This window comes from Melozone crissalis, unplaced genomic scaffold (genome assembly GCF_028551555.1).
Source record: "Melozone crissalis strain CALT ecotype California unplaced genomic scaffold, PUWL_Pcris_2 ptg000018l_1, whole genome shotgun sequence".
In the NCBI taxonomy this organism is placed as follows: domain Eukaryota; kingdom Metazoa; phylum Chordata; class Aves; order Passeriformes; family Passerellidae; genus Melozone; species Melozone crissalis.
The window spans coordinates 6,376,813-6,398,091 of NW_026535796.1; the positions used below are offsets into that span (position 1 = coordinate 6,376,813).

At 41.8% G+C, this 21,279-nt stretch overlaps 1 protein-coding gene across 7 annotated transcripts in view; it reads right to left on the reverse strand.

Annotated features, from left to right (window-relative positions):
- Positions 1 to 2,933: 2,933 nt before the first annotated feature.
- TUB (TUB bipartite transcription factor) overlaps positions 2,934 to 21,279 on the reverse strand; it is a 132,945-nt gene continuing 114,599 nt past the window's right edge. For 4 of the 7 annotated variants that reach the window (XM_054275646.1, XM_054275641.1, XM_054275642.1 and 1 more), the window contains 9 exons: positions 18,390 to 18,557; positions 14,059 to 14,130; positions 13,032 to 13,153; positions 12,066 to 12,257; positions 11,380 to 11,492; positions 10,275 to 10,389; positions 5,433 to 5,531; positions 4,860 to 5,031; positions 2,934 to 4,444 (listed from right to left, as the gene is read on the reverse strand). In XM_054275646.1, the coding sequence (XP_054131621.1) occupies positions 4,311 to 4,444; positions 4,860 to 5,031; positions 5,433 to 5,531; positions 10,275 to 10,389; positions 11,380 to 11,492; positions 12,066 to 12,257; positions 13,032 to 13,153; positions 14,059 to 14,130; positions 18,390 to 18,557 (1,187 nt within the window). In that variant the 3' untranslated portion in view covers positions 2,934 to 4,310. The remainder of the gene's footprint in view (positions 4,445 to 4,859; positions 5,032 to 5,432; positions 5,532 to 10,274; positions 10,390 to 11,379; positions 11,493 to 12,065; positions 12,258 to 13,031; positions 13,154 to 14,058; positions 14,131 to 18,389; positions 18,558 to 21,279) is intronic. The other 3 variants (XM_054275647.1, XM_054275645.1, XM_054275644.1) reach the window with 1 other exon arrangement.

Sequence of the window (21,279 nt, forward strand, 5' to 3'; positions counted from 1 at the left end):
TTATTACAGAGCCCTTTTCACTCCAGCTCCTTCAGTGCTAGGACCTCATGAGGACAGCCAGCTGGGAACTCCAGCACTATTGTAAGGCAACTTGAATAGCAACAGATTTGCCCAGTAATTATTACAAAACCATTCTCACTGATTTCTTAACTGCAGAATTTATAACAAGAGCCTATGACATTACTGATTTATGTGCCATATATTATCCTACAAAAAGAACAGAGAGATGCCTAGCTTCTAAAAATTAAACTATTTTAGGCCACCAACACAATTCAGCTCACAAAATCACTTCCAACCTTTTGGAAAAAAAATAAAAAAAAAAAGGAAAAATAAGGCAGCACTACAAAGGGAATGTAACAGCCTGCCTTGAGGCTTGTGGACAGCTCTGCTCATTGATTTGCAACCAATGCTTTGGAAACTGAATGTTTACTGAGAAAAATTCTGATTATATTTTAGGCAAGCTTTTTTATCTGCTACCTTTTAATGTGTTAATTTACTCTACTGAAAAGCCAAAGGGCCAAATTCACCCTTCTGATAAGGCTTCTATTGTAGGAGCATCACTGAATGAGCACCAAAGGCATTATTCATCTCTGGAGAGATCACTGAGCAATATTGTCAAACACTTCTGAGCTGCACATCCTTGAAGAGCAGATAAAGGAATTGTAAAGAGAATGAGAAGGAACAGAACATCAGAGATGAAGAAAATTAGATAAAGGGCCAGGAAGAAACTGTTTGATGTAAACAGAGTGACAAGTTAGATTAAGAACTCTCATTAAAGCATGCAGCATTTGTCCATAAGCAATTCAGGCAAGGAGTTTGTTTACAACTCTGCCAAAATCAACAGCAGATGCAAAAAATCATCAATATTGGAATTTTAAATAACACTAAATCTACCATATCCAAACATTCACTAAGACTGTGTGAAGGAAATACACAGCTCGGGGCCATTCTATTCTTTGTCACACTGAATAAACAAGGTTATGTCCTGCTGCACACTGATTGCAGGCCCAGCAGAAGTTACTAACAGGAGTGCACCACTAATTACTCCTTGGTTACTTCAGTGTGCATCTGTCTCTGAAAATACTCACTAGTGCCAAGATTTTATAACTGATGGAGAAGAAAATGTAACTTCGTGAGGAAAATGTAATTTCAGGTATGACAGAACTTGGTTTGACTTTTCCAAGTTAGGAGGACAAAATTTAGAGATGAGCTGGAAAGCTTGTGGCATCACCTTGCATGTGACCTTTACCAGCAAATATCCAGCAAAAATTATCCATCAGAAATTACATAGATTCAAAATTAATGGTTGAAACTGCTTCCAGAGCAGATGGTGAAGGCCAAGTGAATCAAACCCTGCACCATGCCCAACAATAGTGAGGAATTAGGGTTTGGGCAAAGGGCATTAGGAGCAATTCCTACTCCAGCTGAACCAGATTTAATGAGAGTTCCTCATTCCTAGTCCCAGGTTAACATCCCCCTCTAGTGACCTCCATTTATTGTGGGGAGCTTTTCCCTCAGCAGCCTGTTGGCTGATGGCCCTGTCAGACTCTGTTGAGATGATGGGAATTTGAGTCACCACTTTCCTCCTGGCATGGTTACAGGTTAAAAAAAAATACCTGGCTGGGAAGAACATGCAGTGAGAGTGAAGTTACACAATGTGCTGGCAGCAGAACTGTCCCAAGAAGCTGAACTTGCAGCCTTTCCCCAGCCCCTCATTCCCACCCTTGTGCAGGAGTTCACTGCACATGAGTTTCCTTTCGTGCCAATTCCCTGGGGGGTCACGGTGTGAGTCAGACCATTGTTATGATCTGGGTTAAAAATAACCCTTCCCAAAGCAGCTCCACCACTACAGCCAGCAGATTGTGTGCCTGCACCACGAGACACTCAGCTCCTTTGACACAGTCTTGTGCAGGGACAGAGGCAGAAAACTGTGTCAGGTGCCACCTTCTCAGGCTCTAAAGTGTGACTGGCAAGGCACAGAATTCCAGCCATGCAGATTCAGCCATTCCCATGCTGCAGAGTTCTTCAGATCCACATCACATCGAAATAACAGCACTGGGAATCCCTGACTGGTTTTGCAGAAGCCCAAACAAAAAATTCTGGTGGTCACTGGAGCTGGTTTTTAAAGGCTGAGATGAGGTAAGCAAAGGCCTAAGGGCTTTCTCTGTTAAATCCAAAGTGAGATGACAGATGGGGATGTGAAACTGTGGGAAACCACCAGCTACAGACACAAACAAAGCACCCATGTGCAAAGGCAAAGCATCACCCTGCAGCTCATGACTCAGCACTTGGATCATTCATGGAGGGAACCAATGCTCCTTTCTCTCAAACAAAAGGTGTCTTTCCATTTTATACCATTGCATGGAAAGGCTCCTTGCAAAAAGATGAGGGGGAAAAAAAAGAGAGCTTCCTGTTAATTAAAGAGAATATTTGACATGCTGAGTCTATCAACAAAACACTGTTTAAAGCCATCAGACTTTCTTCCCATAGATTGTTTAAAAGATTAGAAAAAATGCTGGTAATTATTTATTTTCATCTCTTATCTGAAATTCCTTTGTCTGTATACTGGGAAGGAGAGCTGAAGGCAAAGGTGAATATTTCTTTTGTTAGTTGAAATTATTCAGTCCAAATGGCACGACCTTAAGGAGAGCTTTATGGCCTGTCCCCTGCAGTCAAAAAGGGCCTGTCAACTATGAGACAATCAGATTTGATCTCATTTTTACATTACATAATCTCTGGTTGTGCAGTGCAAGAGTTTATAAGGAATAAAAAGGAGGGCCTGAATACATGCAGTATAAAACAAAGCTACTACTTTACTCACATTTCCACACCCTTCTGGTGAACATATAAATTCTATTACTCTGTGTGCCACTCTGGACAACATTGCACAGAAAATGGCAGCAAGACCATTATTTTTAAAGATGTGCGACCATTATTTTTACAATGTGCTTTCAAGAGCTGCAGCTCCTGCCTTTTGAAATGTTCAGGAGAGAAGATAACCATGGCTTGTTCTTTGCTTGTGTTTTGTTTTGAAATGGTATTTGTTTGTTTATTCCAGATAGATCAGAAAAATGGAGATGCAAAATCTGCACTATTTTAAGCTATTCTGTGTCCTGCCAGTGTCTCATTTGTATGCAGCATACACTAGATTTGCCTAGAAGGATTTAGCTCAGTAGCTGGCACGTTTACATCAGAGAACAACATACACAGTTTCAATCGATTTCAAGCATTCTTACAAGGGGAAATAAATATGAAAAGTGGTTGTTGCTCAAAGTTCAAAAAATGCGATCAACAAATTGTAAAAGCTCAGAAGGCCAGACAAATTTAATAAAATATTTCCATTTACCTTCCTCAGCTTTACGCAGCCTGTTCAAAATAATAAGACTCTCTGCAGAACGCCTTTATCCAATTGTTTATATCACTTCATACAAAATATGTGTTTGAATTACCACAGCAATACAAGGATATAAATTCCCAGCCCATGAAATGCCAAATTCAACATAAGTTATGCTTTCTTGGCATCGAGATGTTTTCCTTTTCCCTTTCAGTACTGCAAATACATTTCCATTTGAAACAAATTAAAAAGCATGTAGATGTTAAAACATAATGACAGCTTAGAATTCAAGTGACTTGTGCAACATTATTTTGTGCTTTCCACTTCTCCATTTTCTCCTACTGCAATTAAAATTCATCATGCCCTACTACATGTACAATAGCAATGCATCAAGTTCAGTCCAGTAGAGGTTTTCAACTTTCAGGCTTTATACTACATGAGATCCTTGCACAATCAAAAAAAAAAAAAAAAAAAAAAGTGCATCTTTTTTTTTCCTCATCTTTCTCTTATGCCGGATGGTGTGAAGCTCTGATTAGTTGATGCAGGAATGCAACCTTGAGGTACGATTGCAGCCTCAGAATGATTCTTAAATGTAAAAAGAAACTTTTGGAGTGCTCACTCCCTTTCTGGATTTTTAAAAAAGACACCACTGTCATGGTGCTACTGGAGCCACGGTACAGTACATCATGGCACACATCCATAACACAGCCAGGGACGTGAGAGACAACTCCTATTTACAAAAACTTGATGTCACTTCCAGAAAAATATGACAGGAAAGAAAAAAAAAGGAAAATACAATTTCCTGAATGTCCTGAATTTTTAGAAGATTCCTTTAACTTTCTCTTCAGCAACACAGTGGTCCTCCACAACTGTATTTTTCCCTGACCTTTTTAGTATGGACCATAAGCGACACCAGCAGGAATTGGGAATCACATGGCAAACTGCTTCCTTCGAGAGGATGCTCACCCACGCCCCTTTACTCACAAGCCAGCTTGCTGTCAAAACTGGAAAGGGCAATGGAAAAGGCTTGTAGTGCACACATTGGGTAGTTGTAGTCCATGGTGAACACGTCCTCAGCCACGCGGCCAAACTGCATCACGATGTAGTCAGCTGCCAGAAAGGTCAGGAAAGGCAAAAGGCTTTACTGTTGTTTGCAGCCCTCACTAAATAAACAGGCATCCAACCCTACCCTCTGTCCCAGAGCAACGAAATACCACCCAAACATGCTCACTCATCAAACTTCGCAGCACTTATTCATGCAAGTGGGTGTGCTGATAGCAGAGCGAGAAGCAGGGACAGCTTGAGTGATAAAGGGTTGCAAGACTTGTTAGTGTCAAAAAAAAAGACACATATAAAAAGTGCTTTCTGCAAGAACAGGGAGACGATGGCTTCTGTATAGACTGTTGAAGCCTCTTACACAGATCTCAATTAAACCTGCTCAGATGGCAACTGTGAGGGCAGAATCCCTCCCAGACTGCACACAGTGCTGCTCCTACACTGAAAGGCCATAGAGAGCTCTACTTACGATCATTATCATGGATAATTTGGAAGTTCTTCACCGAGGCCTGGGTGACTCGACCGTGGAAATTCAGAACATAGGACTGGGTGTCATCATTCCAGACTGGGGTTTTGTTGTGCAGCTCAATGACACTCTCTGTGTTTTTGTTCTGCCACCTTGCAAGAAGAGTCTCATGTTCCTGCACACACCACAGACACACGCTTCAGCTTAACACGCTCACGTGACAAAAAATACATTAACAGGGAAGAAAAAATTCATCAATCCTGGCCCAAAGACTAAACCCTCGACCCTCAAAACAACTTCAATGAATGAAACTGAGAACTGTGAGGATCTAAATGCAAATGTGTATTTGAGTTCTTTCCACAGTTTGATAAATGTTAGTTGTACCTTTTGTTATCAATATACTTTATTTGTAGAGCTTTTGTGAGTCACAGAAGCAGTCTCACATCCCATTATTCTGCAGTTGTTTGAATACCATTTGATTAACTTCTAGACCTTCAGAAGTGCAAATAAAAAACCCCAACTCTACCTGAAAAAGAATTCAAGTAATTTTTAGTGCTGGCTGCTGGTAAGACTTACATTTCGTGGTCTGATGGAAACTCTTTCATGATCCATATTCATTCCTGGTATGATCACGCTCATTTTACGAGGTCCTTTAAACCCCAGGACATTTGTTTCCTAAAAATGTTTAGAAAAGATTTCATCATGCTCTTTATTTTTAAAGTTATTTTTTTTCAGCAGAGAGACACTGTGTCAGCCCAGGGAACTTGTTTGTTAGTCAATTCAAAAAACATCTTGAAACTCCCACCTTCACTGGCACTGCCAAACACACTAGCTTTGTCTTAGAAGCTCTGACAACAGGAAAAATGGAAATAGAGAGGTTTCCAAAAACACTCCTAACACTGGCTGCCAGCAACCTTAATGTAATTTTTTTTAAATCCCTTTGTTAAGAAAGGATATGAATTAACCAGATTGCTTGGCTACTGCTAGATCCCAAAATAAAGTAGTTTCAATTTAAAAATCATAAAACACAGTCACCCATTTTGATGTGAGACAAAATTAAATTTATGGGATCAGCTCAATTTATTCCAGAGCCAGCACAAAAGCAAACAAAATGCTAGTTAGAACATCTGATAGCAGTGCTGTGATTTTCAAAGTTTGCTTAGAGATGACCACGGTAAAAAAACCAAACACATTAGCATGAAGGCAAATTTTCTAGCTATGAAGACAGGGAAAGTAAAGAAACCACATGGCCAGCAAAAATAAACCCACAGGAAATACAAATTCTTCCATTAAAAGTGATCCGATGCTTTCCTGACCAGCTTTTCTCAAGAGAACCAGGAAAAGTAAAGAGCAATATTTTCCAGTAAAACCTGATTTTAGCATTAACCCAGTGAATGAAACAGTGACCCCTTGAAGTCCATCTCCTCGTGTTTTGTGATTGCTTTTTTTCAGTCACATGTATTTTTTTCTCCATCTGCCAAACTGAAATGAAGGGCTTTGGAGATGCACTAAGGAATCTCAGGAAGAACATTCCCAATGTTCCCAGCAACATACCACAGGATGCCAAGAACCAGACACCCCAAGGCTGCAGCTGCTGTGGCTTTACCCCTGGGACATTTAGAAGTGACAAATTCAGCTGTCTCTGCTTTTGCATTTTTAATTAAAATGTCCTGATTTCATGGAACACTAAACTTATTAAAACACCTCTACTTTTGCAAGCAAAAATCCATGCATCTCAACCCACTGGAAACATCTAAAAATACCCACCTAAAATACCTGCAGCTTTGCCATCATCAGACCTTTGGAATAACTTTGCCTGTTCCAGCAAATCATCTGGAGATTTTCCACAACTCATTAAAGATTTGCATGCATGCAAGAGAAATTCTACTGGATTATTTTACTGCATGCTCCTGAAGCAATCCAGGCATATTCATGTATCTTCCTAACTCTACACATTAATGGGAAGATTCTGCCTCTTTTCTGAATCATTTATGTCCCCTCCTTTGGCAGAGTAAAACGTGTTATCAGTTCAGTTGGTTCTGCATCATGGCAAGATGAAAACTGATATGACTGCCAGCAGATTTTATAAGTAGGAGAGACTCAGCTCAGCAGAGGACAAGTTCTAAGAAAAGATTCATGCTTATGCTTATTTTCCACTAAGTACTGACAATTTTGGGCTTCTCTGCTATGCCTTACAAGCTTTTCTTCTCCTCAAGCTGCAGTTCTGCTATACATAATTAATTTAGATGCTGACTGGTTGAAGACATTGTTGAAGGTAAAATTAAATAATAGTGCTGAATCACTTCCCTCCCAGCCAGCAGAGGAAAAAAACAGGACTAAATTCTTTGGGCTTACTCAGAAACACTGAAATTGAAACCTCTGGCACATGATAAGAGAATGGTTACTAGTTGCACATTACCACCATCACCAATTATCACACACTGTGCTGGCAAATGCTACCCTTTTGCTAAACTCACAGTGCCAAACTGAAATGATATAAACATGGAATATGTGAGGAAAATTATTAAAATTACCTCACCTCCTGCCTCACTCCCTGCTTCTCTTTTATTTCCCTCCTCCACTCTTTTGTGTGTGGAAATTTCAGACTACAAAGGGTATTATTAGAGGAACACAAACCAAATTCTGATTTCACACCATTTTAATGCCACTGACAGTCTTGGCTTACACAGGAACACAAATATTGTTCACTGGCAGAGCCTATTGACTCAACCAGGACACCAATGATTTTGATCAGCTCAGGACTTAGCCCAGGATTGCTGCACTCTCTGCCTTAGCCCATCCAGTCAGCCTCACAATAAACTGGGCTGCAAGAGCCTCTCCCCAGGACTGCCTCTAGAATATTGCATACTTTCAAATAATTATGTAAGCACGTTGCTTTAGTGGCAATAGCTGCTGTGATAAAAGCAGCAAGGTGAATAGGGATATTCTGGAATAGCAGCTCCCAGGAGATTCATGATTTTATAATTTTATCACCCCCATTTTCTTGCAGCCACTTCCCTTCCTGGGCTTGTTTCACACAGCTGTGCCCTGTCCTTAATATTTTCTGTAGAAATTACCATTCCAAGGAAGGCTCAACTCACAGCACTGGAGGAGCACAATGCAAGTGATTGAGGCCTGAGTAGGAACACAGAGTCTTGCTGCTGTACTGAAACCTCAACAACACCTCAGAGCATCTATCAGCTGAGCTCACTGCCTGGAATCTTACACAAAGTGAACTGAGAGATCCTATGGATCAGAAAATCCTGAAAATCCTCACAGAAAACCCTGCTACCAGGGGCACAGCTGCTCCTCACTGCTCCTGGATAAATTTTGCCAACGATTCTGCAATCAGCCATTAGGTGCTGCTGCAGGTTTATTAATAGGCTGGGCTGCCAACACAAGGGCAGTAAAAGTGGTCAACAGCACCCAAGGAAACTCTGACCCTGCCCAGCTCTGTTCCTGTGGCTTCAAACCCATCTTAAGGTGAGCTCCCAAAGAGAGCCCTCACCACATTTATCCCACAGTCAGGCACAGATGCAGCACCACTTTCTGCCTATATAAATTACACCTGCTGAGATGATGAAGCAGGTCATGCTCAGTAAGTTGGGTACAGCTTGGTCTCCACATGGGTACTTGCTCAGATGAGCTGAGGGACAGTGAGAGGCAGAGTGGTGCTTTCAAAGTATTGTTTTTATAGCTTTTGCTGCAGGGGAAATCTCAGGGCAGGAATTAAAAGACTGCCTTAGGACAAGGGTGTTTCAGCTCTGCTCTTCCTGGCACTCTCTGCTCTGGTTCTGCTGCAGCCAGGAACAATAATCTCACTTCAGCAAACCTGGCTAGTTTGAAATGAAATACAATTCCAATCTCCTTTTGTCCTCTGGTCACAGCACACCTGCAAGCCTGCTGCCTTTCTCCATTAGTACCAAAACATCAATGGAACAAGTGATTTTCTTACACAAATGTACCCGTTTCAAACTGCTGATTACAGACACAAAAGCAGCTTATCTCAGCCCCATTCTCCAAACAGTGGCTATGGTTTGGTTCTTTCCAACACCCACACTTCTAATTACCTCTGCTGACCACAACAGCTTTTTATTTGGTATTGTTCATCATTCAAGTATTGTTTGTTGTTGACTTAAGCAATGCCTACATTTCTCAATATGTAACATTTTTAAATTAGCTTTGGTTTTCTTTTTGCCTTTTCAGTTTGCACCAGATTAGTTGCCTGGCTCCAGGGAATGCCATCCTATATAAACCAGTAAAACTACCTTTATTAAACATGTATGTTCTGCTAGGCTTCTACTGAGACTTCAAAGTGACCTCAAACCCTGGAGTCTCATTTTAAATCCTGCAAGCTGAATTTTTGGAAATTCTCAGAATTTCAAACCCAACAGGAAGGGATGGATATGTATCTGCTCATCTGCCACATTAAAACTGCATCCTAAGCAGCAGGAAGAGAATGTGCTGGCAGCTAATACTGCCCTCCTTCAGAGCTCCCAGCACTTTGCAAGGAAGGGATGGCTCTCAGCTTCCTTGCTCATGGAAATCTTCCAGATGCCTTGCTCCCCACAGCCCAAAGCTCACCCTTCTGGGAACACATTCTGTGCATGCATGGCATATGTGGTGGACCTCAGCCTTACAGATTTCCAGGCATCCTTGATTAGATCTGGGCAGGAACTCTTCAGAAAAGTCATTCTTGGATATTTTTATCTAAGCTGTTGATTTGTGAAACCAGACAACTTTCTGTAGCAGTGTACACACCAGTTTTCACTGGAAGGGTTTCTTGGGCCCAAATATTTCTGGACAGAAACAACACTCTCTCCAAAAAGGTTATTCATCCAGCAAATGTGTTTTAAGTCTTGATTGCCTGCATTGCTCCAGACAAATGCTACTTACTCCCCTGTAAGAGCCTGGCTTCTCTCATTCAATCAAATTTTGGATTTTATTTGGGTTTTTTCCTGGTAAAAAGGAGTTTTATGAGTTTTTATCCCAATCTCAGCTGCTGCAGACCTAGCTGTCAGCTACCAATGGTTTGGATCACGGAGGCCTCCTCCAAAACACCATAACAAACAATCATACTGTAGAGCAGTAATGCCATGTGCACAGCTCTTCCCAGTTCAGGAGGTTCCCTCAGGTGGTACCAGCAGGCTGTGATCCTACCCTTTCCAGAGGGTTATGTAAGAGCTCCAACATCCCCTTCTCACCAAAGGTGAGAACTGGGCAGCCCTGTCCAGTGCACAACAATTTTCACCTCTGCTTTGCACTGAGCCTCCCGGTTTCTCTGGTGGAGATCAGCTGCCTGGTTACATCAAACTCTGAATGCTGATTTACATAATCATAAGTGAGAAGGAAATTCAGTGTGCTGCCTCAGAAAGTGAGCTGCCCCTCCTGCACGCTGTGCCTGTGAGCAGTACTTACATAACAAATAGCAGCTAGCTCCTGACGCAGGGTACTCGCCTCCAGGCTGGATGTTGTTTTCATTGGATTTACTCCATTGTCATAAACTGTAAACTTAGTTCCCATAAGATTTGATCTACCAAAAAAAATGGAAAATCCAATCACCATTTGTCAGCAATGCTGTCCAAGACATCTATCCTTTACTGCACTGTGGCCCCAGAAGAAAGGCAAATATTGGGTACAGAGTTGTTATTTCTAATCCCAGCTACATGGCAATTCCTGGATGAAAGGCCAAAATGACAAAAATGTAAAGGTACAGCAGAGAAGTGTATACTAAAGGTCCCTTATCTTCATGCTGGAGATTTCTGATAACATCTTGCCAATTAGGAAATACAAGAAAGCTGTAAGGAAGCACTGGGATGGGGTTATTTTGTGGGTCTGCTTGGTTTTTAAAATACTCTTACTGGCTAAAAAACCATCTGCTTTCTTACCTGACTACCAAACTCTGTTAGAATATAGGGAGTGACTTTTATAAAGCCATTAGTGAGATCAAATCTTTCCTATTGCAATGGAAAGGAGTGCCCAATACAGTGCAGGCACAGATGATGTGAACATACACCCAGAGGCTCCATGGAGGGATCAACAGCAGACTGGCTGTACAACGTGGGGACAGACAGAAAAGGAACACGCGGTTCTGAATAATTCCACTACCTGTAAATAACTAATTTGGATCTTGAGGAACAGGCAAAACCAAAGGGATTTTCAGACTGTGTAACAGTGCATTCCAAAGTATTTATATCAATAGAGGCTAGACACAATGTACTCATGCACTTCTGAAAATCCCATTAAGATAAGTTGTGCCGGTACACCCTTGAGAATTTGGTCTTTGAGCACTTAAGAGCTTCAGTCCTGCTGACTTTTAATAAAATGTGATCCTGTAAGTACTTGTGACATTTTTGAAAACATGCCTTGGATACTGGTGATCTTTAAGACCACGATCACATGATGTAGTCAAGCCTCTAACTAAGAAGACATAGTGAATTACAGGCTTCTTAATATGAAACGAACTTTGCATTATATAAAGAAATTATCTTTATTTTTATATCCTAGACTTATCAGTGTTTACCTCAGTTTTCCAATAAAACTCTCTCCACCCCGAGACAGGTCAGTTGGGTCTATAGAGATGAGGTAATTAGAGGTTTTACTCTTCTTTCGTTTCCTTCCAGCCAACAGAAACACCTAAGCAATGCAAAAAAACACATTCTAGATTGCTAAAGGGGTTAGCACACACCACTTCCTGCTTTGATAGAAGCAAACCATAAGCAATTTTTCTGTCTTCAAGCATCACTAGCAAAGTAGCAGAAGATCTCCTGGGATTTAGCAAAACCAGGAAAAAATATCTGGTAAGGGAAAATGACTTCTCAACCATTCATTCCATTATTCATGGTTTAAATAATTAAATCTGATCTATTTTATTAAATGTTTCATTCTAGTTTGCACTGGCTCTTCCAGCTGAATTGAAAGTAGATGCTTTTCAGGCCACAGAATGCAGAGAGCCCCAACTGCTGGCAGTCACATAAAGGTGCCATGCATGGATTATTTAAGGCAATAATTACACATATGAAGAAAGGCAGTGGAAGAAAGTGGTAATGTTGTTTGGCTTTGGAAAGCCTGTAGGGTCAATCTAGAGAAAGCAAAAATGTATTCAAAATATAAGATTACATTTTCTTTGTAAGACTCCTCCAGATTTTTATTAATTTTGTTTTTTAATATTCAGATGCAACTGGTATGCCATTCAAGTTATGTTATGACCTTTTTACCATGCTCCCTTTCCAAGTGGAGGTAATAAGTAGGGTACATCCCTCGGTCCATTCCCTTCTTGTCTCTTGTGATCCTGCACTTGACAGTGACGCCCTGTGGGGCAGGTCTGACAGCAAACTCCTCCAGGTCATCCACATCTATGAGAGGCTCATTTGTGGAAGGACTGGGGGCTGAGGCTGCTTCCTAAAACAACAAGCAAAATTCAGGGCTTTTTAATTTCCATTTACAACAAGGTTATAAGCACAAAGGAACGGCATTTGATAGAAGGTGCACTTTTAAAAAGTCAAACCAAGGGTCATATTGTCTTGCTGGTGCTCTGTGTACAGACCCACGTGGTGGAGCAGAACAGGGTGGCTGCACAGACAGAATTCTGTACAGGGCTTGCAGAGCAAACCCTGGCTCACACGTTCCCATCCCACCACACTCCTTCTGTCAGAAAGGACAGGGGTGGCCTTTGATGGAAGGAAGGAAGGAAGGAATGGGATAGGGAGCAAGAGTTTAAGCTCCAGAGAGATCTAACACAAGATGGAAAGTCAGTGCAGTGTATAAAAGAGCAGGGCATCATCAACTGGTTTAGCAAGAGCTTGTGATTTAGAATATTTGAACCAGCTAAAGTCTTATTTTATGTAGCAGAGAGAACAGGGTGGGAAAATGCCCAGAAAAAGTCAATGGAAACAAAAGATCCCTCTGAGCACCTGCAGGAGGTAGAAAGGTTAATATTTACTGTTTCCCTCTCTCTTCATTCAAGTTCAGGCAATATTTGCCATTCTTTTCTCCAAGTCATTATTTTCATTGCTTGCTCTTGCAAAGCCTGAGAGGTATCACAGTAAATCGCCTTGGAGAGACTCTAGTGCATATTAAACACAGAACAAGAGAGCCAGGCCTGTCCTGAGTGCAGCCTGAAATCATGCAGCTCATAGCAGCTTGCACACTCCTTCTTCAGCACTCTCCCCTTACCTTATTGGATTTCTTGCTCGTGGCAGAACCAGGCCGGGTGTTACTGTTTAACTGTGAAGAACTGGAGCTGTCTTCATCCTCCTCATCTTCTTCCTCATCAAAATTCATGCTACTTGAAATGCCTGAGGAGAAGACAGCACACTTATGTGAAATAGTGATGGATTAAAGCTGCCCATAACCTACTGTAAAACACCACTTATCAGACTGCTGCACCCTGAGGCTCACAGGTGAGTGAGGGGGTGTGTGAGAGTGGTTCACTGTGTGAGGCAGAGCATGAACACATGGATCAGACAGCAGCTCTCCTGAGAAGCCCAAACATTCAAGTAAAAGAGACAGGAAACATCATTCCACAGACAGGATCAAGGTACCCAGTGATACAGGAGCAAATATCTGGTCAAGAACTAAATTCAGATCATCTGCATCCAATCAAGCACTTCAAACACAACACAAAATCATAAAGCTGAAATTGGAGCTGAGAGGACAACCTGGCAGAGCCACTTGGAGACCCTCACAATTAAAATACAAGCCCTTTCACAGCACACTTTTAGCTGTGTGATCTGCTGAAGAGCACATCTTAGACCAGACCAAGAAGAAACATTCACATCAAGGAATATTCTCCTGCATCTTATTTCATGTAAAGAATAGTATCAGCCCAGGCCAAAGGAACTGCCTTACAGCATTTGAAAATTTGACTTTACAGGAATTCAAAACCTCAGACATTTCAAAGGGAAACACAACTTTGAACATCAAATAGAACTTAGCAGCAAAAAGCATCAATGGTGGGGCATTTGCCAGGCCTAGTTTTTCAAAGAGTATCATGCAGATGAAGCCACCCCATATCCAAGTTCAAGCTCTCTAAATTCTATATATTACAGGCTATATTCTATCCTTTAAAAAAACCAAAAAAAAAACATCACTTGGTCCAGAACTCCCATTATGGGTAAGTCCGATTTAGAAGGATAAATGAAATGCAGATTTCCAGAGCCAAGCAGCATGGACATAATTAACTTTTTCCTTCTGTACTCACCAGGAACATGATCCAGGGCGACAAGACTGGATTGGGAGGTGGAAGAGGACCAGGATGTATTTGCATGGGGATCTGGGAAAGGAAAAAATCCAAGGGTTTGATTCTGCAAACCCTTCATTGAGTGAACAAGCGTAACCTGGCAAGAGGACTCCACACAGGGCTAAAGGCTTCTGGGACAGGGCCACAAAGCTGCTGCTTGGACTCACAATTTCTGCACGGCACCATCAAATTCACCTTCTACCTGCTTATGCCTGCTGTGATCTTCGCTTTCAGTACCTTGAATAAAGTGAAAAAGCCCTGGGTCACAGAGCTGAGGCTTCAGCAAACATCATTCATGCTGAGCAGTTATGCTTCTGTGCGTGATGAGCACTGCATGGTGGGGCTTGGGCCTACTTTGGAACTCCAGCAAAATAAAAACCCTCAAACCTGACCGACATAAGCGATACACACAGATTCTACACAATATTGAGTCAGTAACACTGAAAGAAGTATTCAAATTCATATTTAGATGGCCCAAATTCTACTTCAGTCCCTGTGCCTGCTGTGTCCTCATCATCAAAAGATGAAATCAGGCTCTCTGAACTGTTTTTCTGGGAGCTCCAGGGATATGCATAAAGATTTTATTTTATTGTAGTTTAGTCTTCTAAAATATTAATTTGGTCTGTAACAAGCAGACAGGAAACCAAACTGATGTACAGAAATATAAAAAGCAGACATAGACTCAGTAATGGTTTACTTCAGTTCAAATTTTGGAACAGGTGAAGAAAAAGACAGCAAAAAAGGCATTAAAATACTTTTTGCTTTTATTGCTGCTTCCAGTAACTTCAGTGCATGTCCCTTTAGATTATCCAGATGCACACTGAGGAGTGAAACACCACCAGAGTAGTAAGAGTGAGGGTATAAAAGTAAACCAGGAGCATAAGCAATGCTTGCATTTCATTCAGCTGCCCTGTGAAGCTCTCATTATCCATTTCTTCAGCTCCCCCAGTGCTGACATACACCACAGAGCACGACAGCAAAACCTTTCAATAGGACCTGGTTATGCAAGGGAGGCCTGAGTTCACAGGTCAACAGATATTTTCAAAGCCTGTAGAATTCATTCATTACTAATCACACCCTCATTAATCACAAGCATTATTTCTTAATAAGGACAATCATGTTCTAGGCTCTATGCATGGGTAATGGACACAGTCCATCTCCTCAGCTGGCAGCTGCACAATAAAGCCATAATTCATATCCACAGACAGAACTGGTTTATTTCCACACCTGTGCTCACTATTTCACCACCAATACTTTAGTGGGGAAAATTCTGTGCCAGCCTTAGAAACATTTGCGCTCACAACCTGCAGGGAAAAATGCTTCAGGGAGCTCCTGTTCTGGAATCCAGAAATGAAACTGATCCCCTCTCTAAATCTCCAAACTTCAGGTGGCAAAGAAGAACTAAGACCCAATTGCTCATTCCATGCCCTTTACAGAGACATATTGGAAACTGGTAAGTGTGAGGACTACAAGTTAGTTATTCAGTGTTAAAACTTATGGAAGTCTGACTCTGTCCTAGTGACTCATTTGCCAGGGAGGAACACTACAGATTAACACTTTGGAAATTAAAAGGATGAATATTTCCTACAGGAGGAAAATTATTCTAGGATGGCAATTTCCAACAGATGGAGAAATCAAATAAAACATTTGGCATTTTCTTGCAAGTGGCATATTCTTTTCACACTTGGTAGCCTATAACCTCTTGTCTTGTTACAGAGCTTGACTCACTGGGGAAGGAGAGACACGTGCTAAGAGAAGTTTCTCTCCACCAGGTCAGGGCCAAAGAGCAGAACAGGCACAAACTAGGGCTATGCAAATCCAATGGGATTCAGCTTTTGCCATGAGACCAGTTAGCATTTCATAGAATCACACAATAAGCTGAGTTGGAAGAGAACCTCCAGGATCATGGAGTCCAGCTCCTGGCCTTGCACAGGACACCCCGAGAGTCACACCATGTGTACCAGAGAACTGTCCAAATGCTTCTGGAATTCTGTTGGGCTTGGTGCTGTGAGCCCTGCCCTGGGGAGCTGTTCCAGTGCCCAAGCACCCTCTGGGTGAAGAACCTTTTCCTGATATCCAACCCAAACCTCCTCTGACACAACTTCAGGCCATTCCCTCAGGTCCTGTCACTGTCAGCACAGAGAAGAGATCAGTGCCTGCCCCTCCTCTTCCCCTCATGAGGATGCTGAAGCCCACAATGAGGCCTCTCCTCAGTGTCCTCCCGGCTGAACAGACCACGTGCCCTCAGACATTCCTCAAACAGCTTCCTCTCCAGACATTCACCACCCTCATGGCCTCCTCTGGACACTCTCTGACAGTTCCATGTTTTTTCTATGCTGTGGCTCTCAGAACTGCCCCCAGCACTGGAGGTGAGGCTGTCCCAGCTCAGAGCACAGCAGGACAATCCCCTCCCTTGCCTGGCTGTGATGCTGTGCCTGATGTCCCCAGGACAGAGCTGTGCCTCCTGGCTGCCAGGGCACTGCTGGCTCATGTTCAACTTGTCATGGACAAGGGGCCCCAGGTCCCTTTCTGCAGTGCCTTATCTTTGTGCACTTCTCCTTCTGCTCCTATTCCATGCAAGAGAAGCCCTGATGGGAGACAGCAACTCTGAACACTTTTCAGGTGACATGCCAGTAAGGACACGCCACAAGCAGTGAAGTAGCAGTGGGAAGCCACATGAAGAGCTTTATCTCTGTATAAAGTAACACATGAATGGTGGGATACTCAAAACTTTCTCAAAACAAGCATCCTCTGCTGGTATCAAGCAGCAAACAATACACACATAATAAAAATAACTTACAGAGATGCTGCTGGCATTATTTTAATACCTGTCTTTGTGTTTCACCCAGCATAGCTCTGCTGTTAATATAAATGAATGAACCTCAGTATTCACATTTAAATAAAAGTTACCCCCTCTCCTCAACTTGAAACACACTAGTGGTTCACTCTGAACAGTGTCTGTTCTGAGCAGGAGTATACTCAGATCAGGTAAAAAAGATTGTATCATCTATTTGAGAATATACAGAAGCAAACCAAAAAATTTCCACTCTGTGTTTCTATTAAAAAGAAACACAATTTTGGGGAGAATAAAAATATATGATAACCTGGCAAAAAGCCATCAAAATGAGAAGTGTCCCCCAGAGTAAAAATCTGAGTGCTGTGACCTAATTTACAAAGTCTGTGGGTACTTTTTAAGTCAATCAGCTTTAGTTTAGTAGTGTGCCTGATGATTAAATATTCTGAGCCATGGTCTAAGGCAACACAATCACCACACAGATCAGAACTTGTTAGTCATGCCCAACAACCCCTGCAACTCAAATGCCCAGGAAATAGCACACTTGGAGAAAATCTGCCCATTTCAGTTGGAGCTGCTCACATCTGCAGGGTAACGTCCCAGAAAAAATGAATCCTAGTGAGAACTGCTCTGCAGACAAGAGGCAGCATTTAGGTATGAATAGTCCATTCTACTCGAGTCAAGTTTGCACTTACATTTTGCTCTTTATACACAAAGAGGTTATTCTTAAAGCATCAGAGCACTCTTGGCTTGAGCCATCTTTGCTTCAAAAGCTGTACACTGAAGAAGAACAACTCCAAAGCAAATGTCTTCAGAAAAGGCTTTGTGAGGGTTTGGGGATTTTTATTTTTTCCTTCCTACGGTTGGTGTCTGAGGGGAGATAACAGTGCAGGAAGGAAGAGGCAGATGCATGAATGTGTACATACACAGTCTATCTCCCAAAGCATGCATGCCTCTGGAAAAAGAAAAAGAAATTCCAGAACATTTGAGGACTCTGCGTGGGAAATGCTGCAGAATGTGGTGCACTTTTCACCTCTGCAAGCCTGAACTGACACTACAAAAACATGAACAGTGTGTAACTGACTGCACCACTGAAATTAATATTCTAGCTTGAATTTTGCTATTTCATCCTGGTTTTTAACCATCAAGTAAGTGATTTCCACAGTTGTACAGTATAAAACTGTGAGCAGATGGATGTGAGCATTGGCATCTGCCTGCACCTTAATAATGGCACTGCACTGCAGATGGGGAAGTCATCCCTGAGAGCCTGCAAAGCTCTTGCTCCCTGGGACAAGAGAGAGCTTCATTGTTTTATATTTTTTTAGGTTTGGGGTTTTGTATTTTTTAAGGAAACAGAACAGAACCTAACAGGCTCTGAGGAGAACACATCCAGAACTAACAAACTGTGCTTAGGCTAGGGCTGACAGTGAGAATAATAAATTGAGTCAATGTCCATCAAGCAAACAGTGAGAACATGAAGGAAGCTTTAGCTACTTACCTTTCTTCTGCATTGCTGTTCTAAGATCTTGCTTGCTTTGCTGTGGTTGGCCAGTAGCCACTTTGTCACCATCATCTTCATCATGGCTAGACTGTCCAACAGTGAGAATCTGCACTTGACTTCCTATCTTCTGAACATCATCTTGAAAAGCAGCTGGGCCATCAATCCCTGTGAGACAGCAGCAAAAGCCTTAGTTGTCTTTGTGTCCAGAGATTACTGCAAAGAGAATTGCTCACTCACAAAACCAGCAGCTTTTCTAGGAGCCACAAATTGGATGTTCACATTCAATAATATTTCTAGACTTAAACAAGACTAAGCTAGCCTCCAAGGCAAACACTTTACTTCCCACATACTGCACTGGAGAATCTCCAGGAGAGGATCAGGATTTCACTGGTGCCCTCCTCACTCCGAAGCACACCCGCCCCATTCACCAGAAACACTGAAAACTAAGCAGAAAAGAAAAACACTGGAGGGAACTGACAAAGAAATCAGATAAAATTTTAATAATGGCACACAAGTGATCCAGAAACAGATGAACCTGAGTCCTGGGTTATGCCATATCCCTATATAAACACCACTGCTGTCATGAAATACTTTAAAGCTTCAAAAAAAAAAAAGTAGATCTGGCAGTGTATCCAACAGAGGGGCAGCATGTTAACAAGCCTAAATACACCTTCTGAGTTAGGAAAATTGCAATACAGTTAATGCATCAAAGCAAAACCATAAGGAAGATATTACATATTCCCTGGAAACTCCATCCTCTTGAGATGCTTAAATCCCAACCAGGCACCAGGTCCTGAGCAACCTGCTGAAAGCAGGGATGAGGGACCACACAGTGCCCAGAGGCACCTCCAGCCTCCCATGCTGTGATCCTGTGACTCCTGACCACAGCCAGAAAGAACTTATTTACCTCCTTATGGCTGTAAATCACCTCCAAAGAGAGGAAAAGAAAACAAGAAGGGGGGGTGCTCTTACCACAAACCAGCTTCATTTTTTTTCTTCAGGACAGTGAGGTAAAACATCAGACTGCAAATGTACTTCAGCTCTCAGTGAAGACACAGAGCTGGAATATGTTACTTAATCAGCATATAAAAATGCACTTCTGTGTCTATAAAAGTGGTAATATTTTCATGATATAGATATTTTCATTTCATAGATATAATAAATAGCATGAGCTGTACACTGCTGCTGTTGTGAAATTTTGTTAATAAGCAAGCAACATTGAGGAGAGTCAGCAAGCACTACAAAAAGCTAATTCAGTAGAGGAATATGGTGCTTCTCACACCAAACAGAGCTGAATAAACCCTGTGAGAAGGAGCTGCAGGGATTGGGATTTTTTTTTTTTTTTGGACTGTGATCTGTAGCAGAAATCTCCAAGAATACCATTTCATCCTGCTTTGCCAGCAGCTGTCAAGTTGCATTAAAAGACAGCTGGATTATACATTTAGCACGCCGAACTGTACTTTGCAATATCTGCTGTCAGTGCCACTGCAATACGAAGCACAAGTGGGAAGAAGAGTGGTTCATATCCCCAGGAACAGCACTGGCTGTGCAGCCACCCAACAGTCTGACAGAGATGCAGTCTGACACTGCAGAGGTGTTAAACCCACAGAGTTCAAGACCACAAGGAGTTATTGCTTCATCTGCATTACACAGACCCTGGCAATTTCTGCACCAAGCCTGCAAATCCTGATTTACTTGAAGCAAAGCTAACAACAACAACTAACAGCAAATATAATCCGTCCATCCAGCCTTGAAGGGCTAGATAAAGTCCATGGAAATGTCTCTGTGACCTTGCTAGGATGACAATTTCAGAAGTAGTTCTGCATGATACAGAATAAACAGCATCATCTTCTGTGCTGCAGGTATAATAGGGCAGTGAAGGAACTGCATTTTTTCTTAAAATTTACCCTAGGAGAAGCACCACTGCAAAGGTGCTCTAGAACAGACAGGTAGCTGCTCAGATCCTCTGTGGTATTTTTAACAGCTTTACAATATTGACCATTATCATTACAGTTGCTCCCTAAAGATAGGTTCCTACCTCAATACTCTGAATTTCAAAAGTGTTAAGCATGCATGAGTTTAACAAGATGCTTCATGCATATCATACCTAGCCCCTTATTAAGCACTGGATGATACAAACCTAATTTTGAGAGCGCTTTTGAGAAGGAACAAAACACCTTAATTATTCCTCTTCAAAGCAGATATTGATCTGCAGCAAATGAAATGCCTTCAGCAGCACTGGAGATTGCACTGAGGCTGCTTTTTCCCCAGTGCCTGCAGAACATCTGCACTCACATCCCATGCTGTCAGGAACATCGTGTATTATTAGGAGTCAGGACAAAGGCTGCACTGGCAGGTTACAGTTTTAGAGAAGAAAAATCAATTTCAGTGTTCTGAAGAGTGCATCACTGGTAGAGTGTGTTATTAAGCATTAGGAATGGTTCCACTGGTGAGCACATTTAAGGGAATGAAATATGTAGCAAGACAGAGAGGATTTAAAAAAAAAGAAAAAAAGAGGAAAAAAAAAGCCTCTGCTGCATTAGAACACTGTAGGTGCAAATGCAGCTTTAGCTAGTTAATACTTTGTGTGCATAATCTTTGTAGCTACACATGCATGTGTAAAATGGGATTAAATGGAGGCATACATACACATTTTTCTATATCATGAGGTATAAGTGCATCTTTGTAAGCCATGGCTCAAAAGACAGCTTTGCCACCACCAACCAAAAGTCTGAAAACATCTGAAAACACCTCCAAGCTTGTGTAACCATGATATTCAAGGGGCATCTCTCCCCCTCTTTGCCTCACTGACTGCTTTTCATCCACTCCCTAGAAGATTGGTTCTCTGTGTAATAAAACAAACCACTCATCTCTAGTTTCTGTGCTT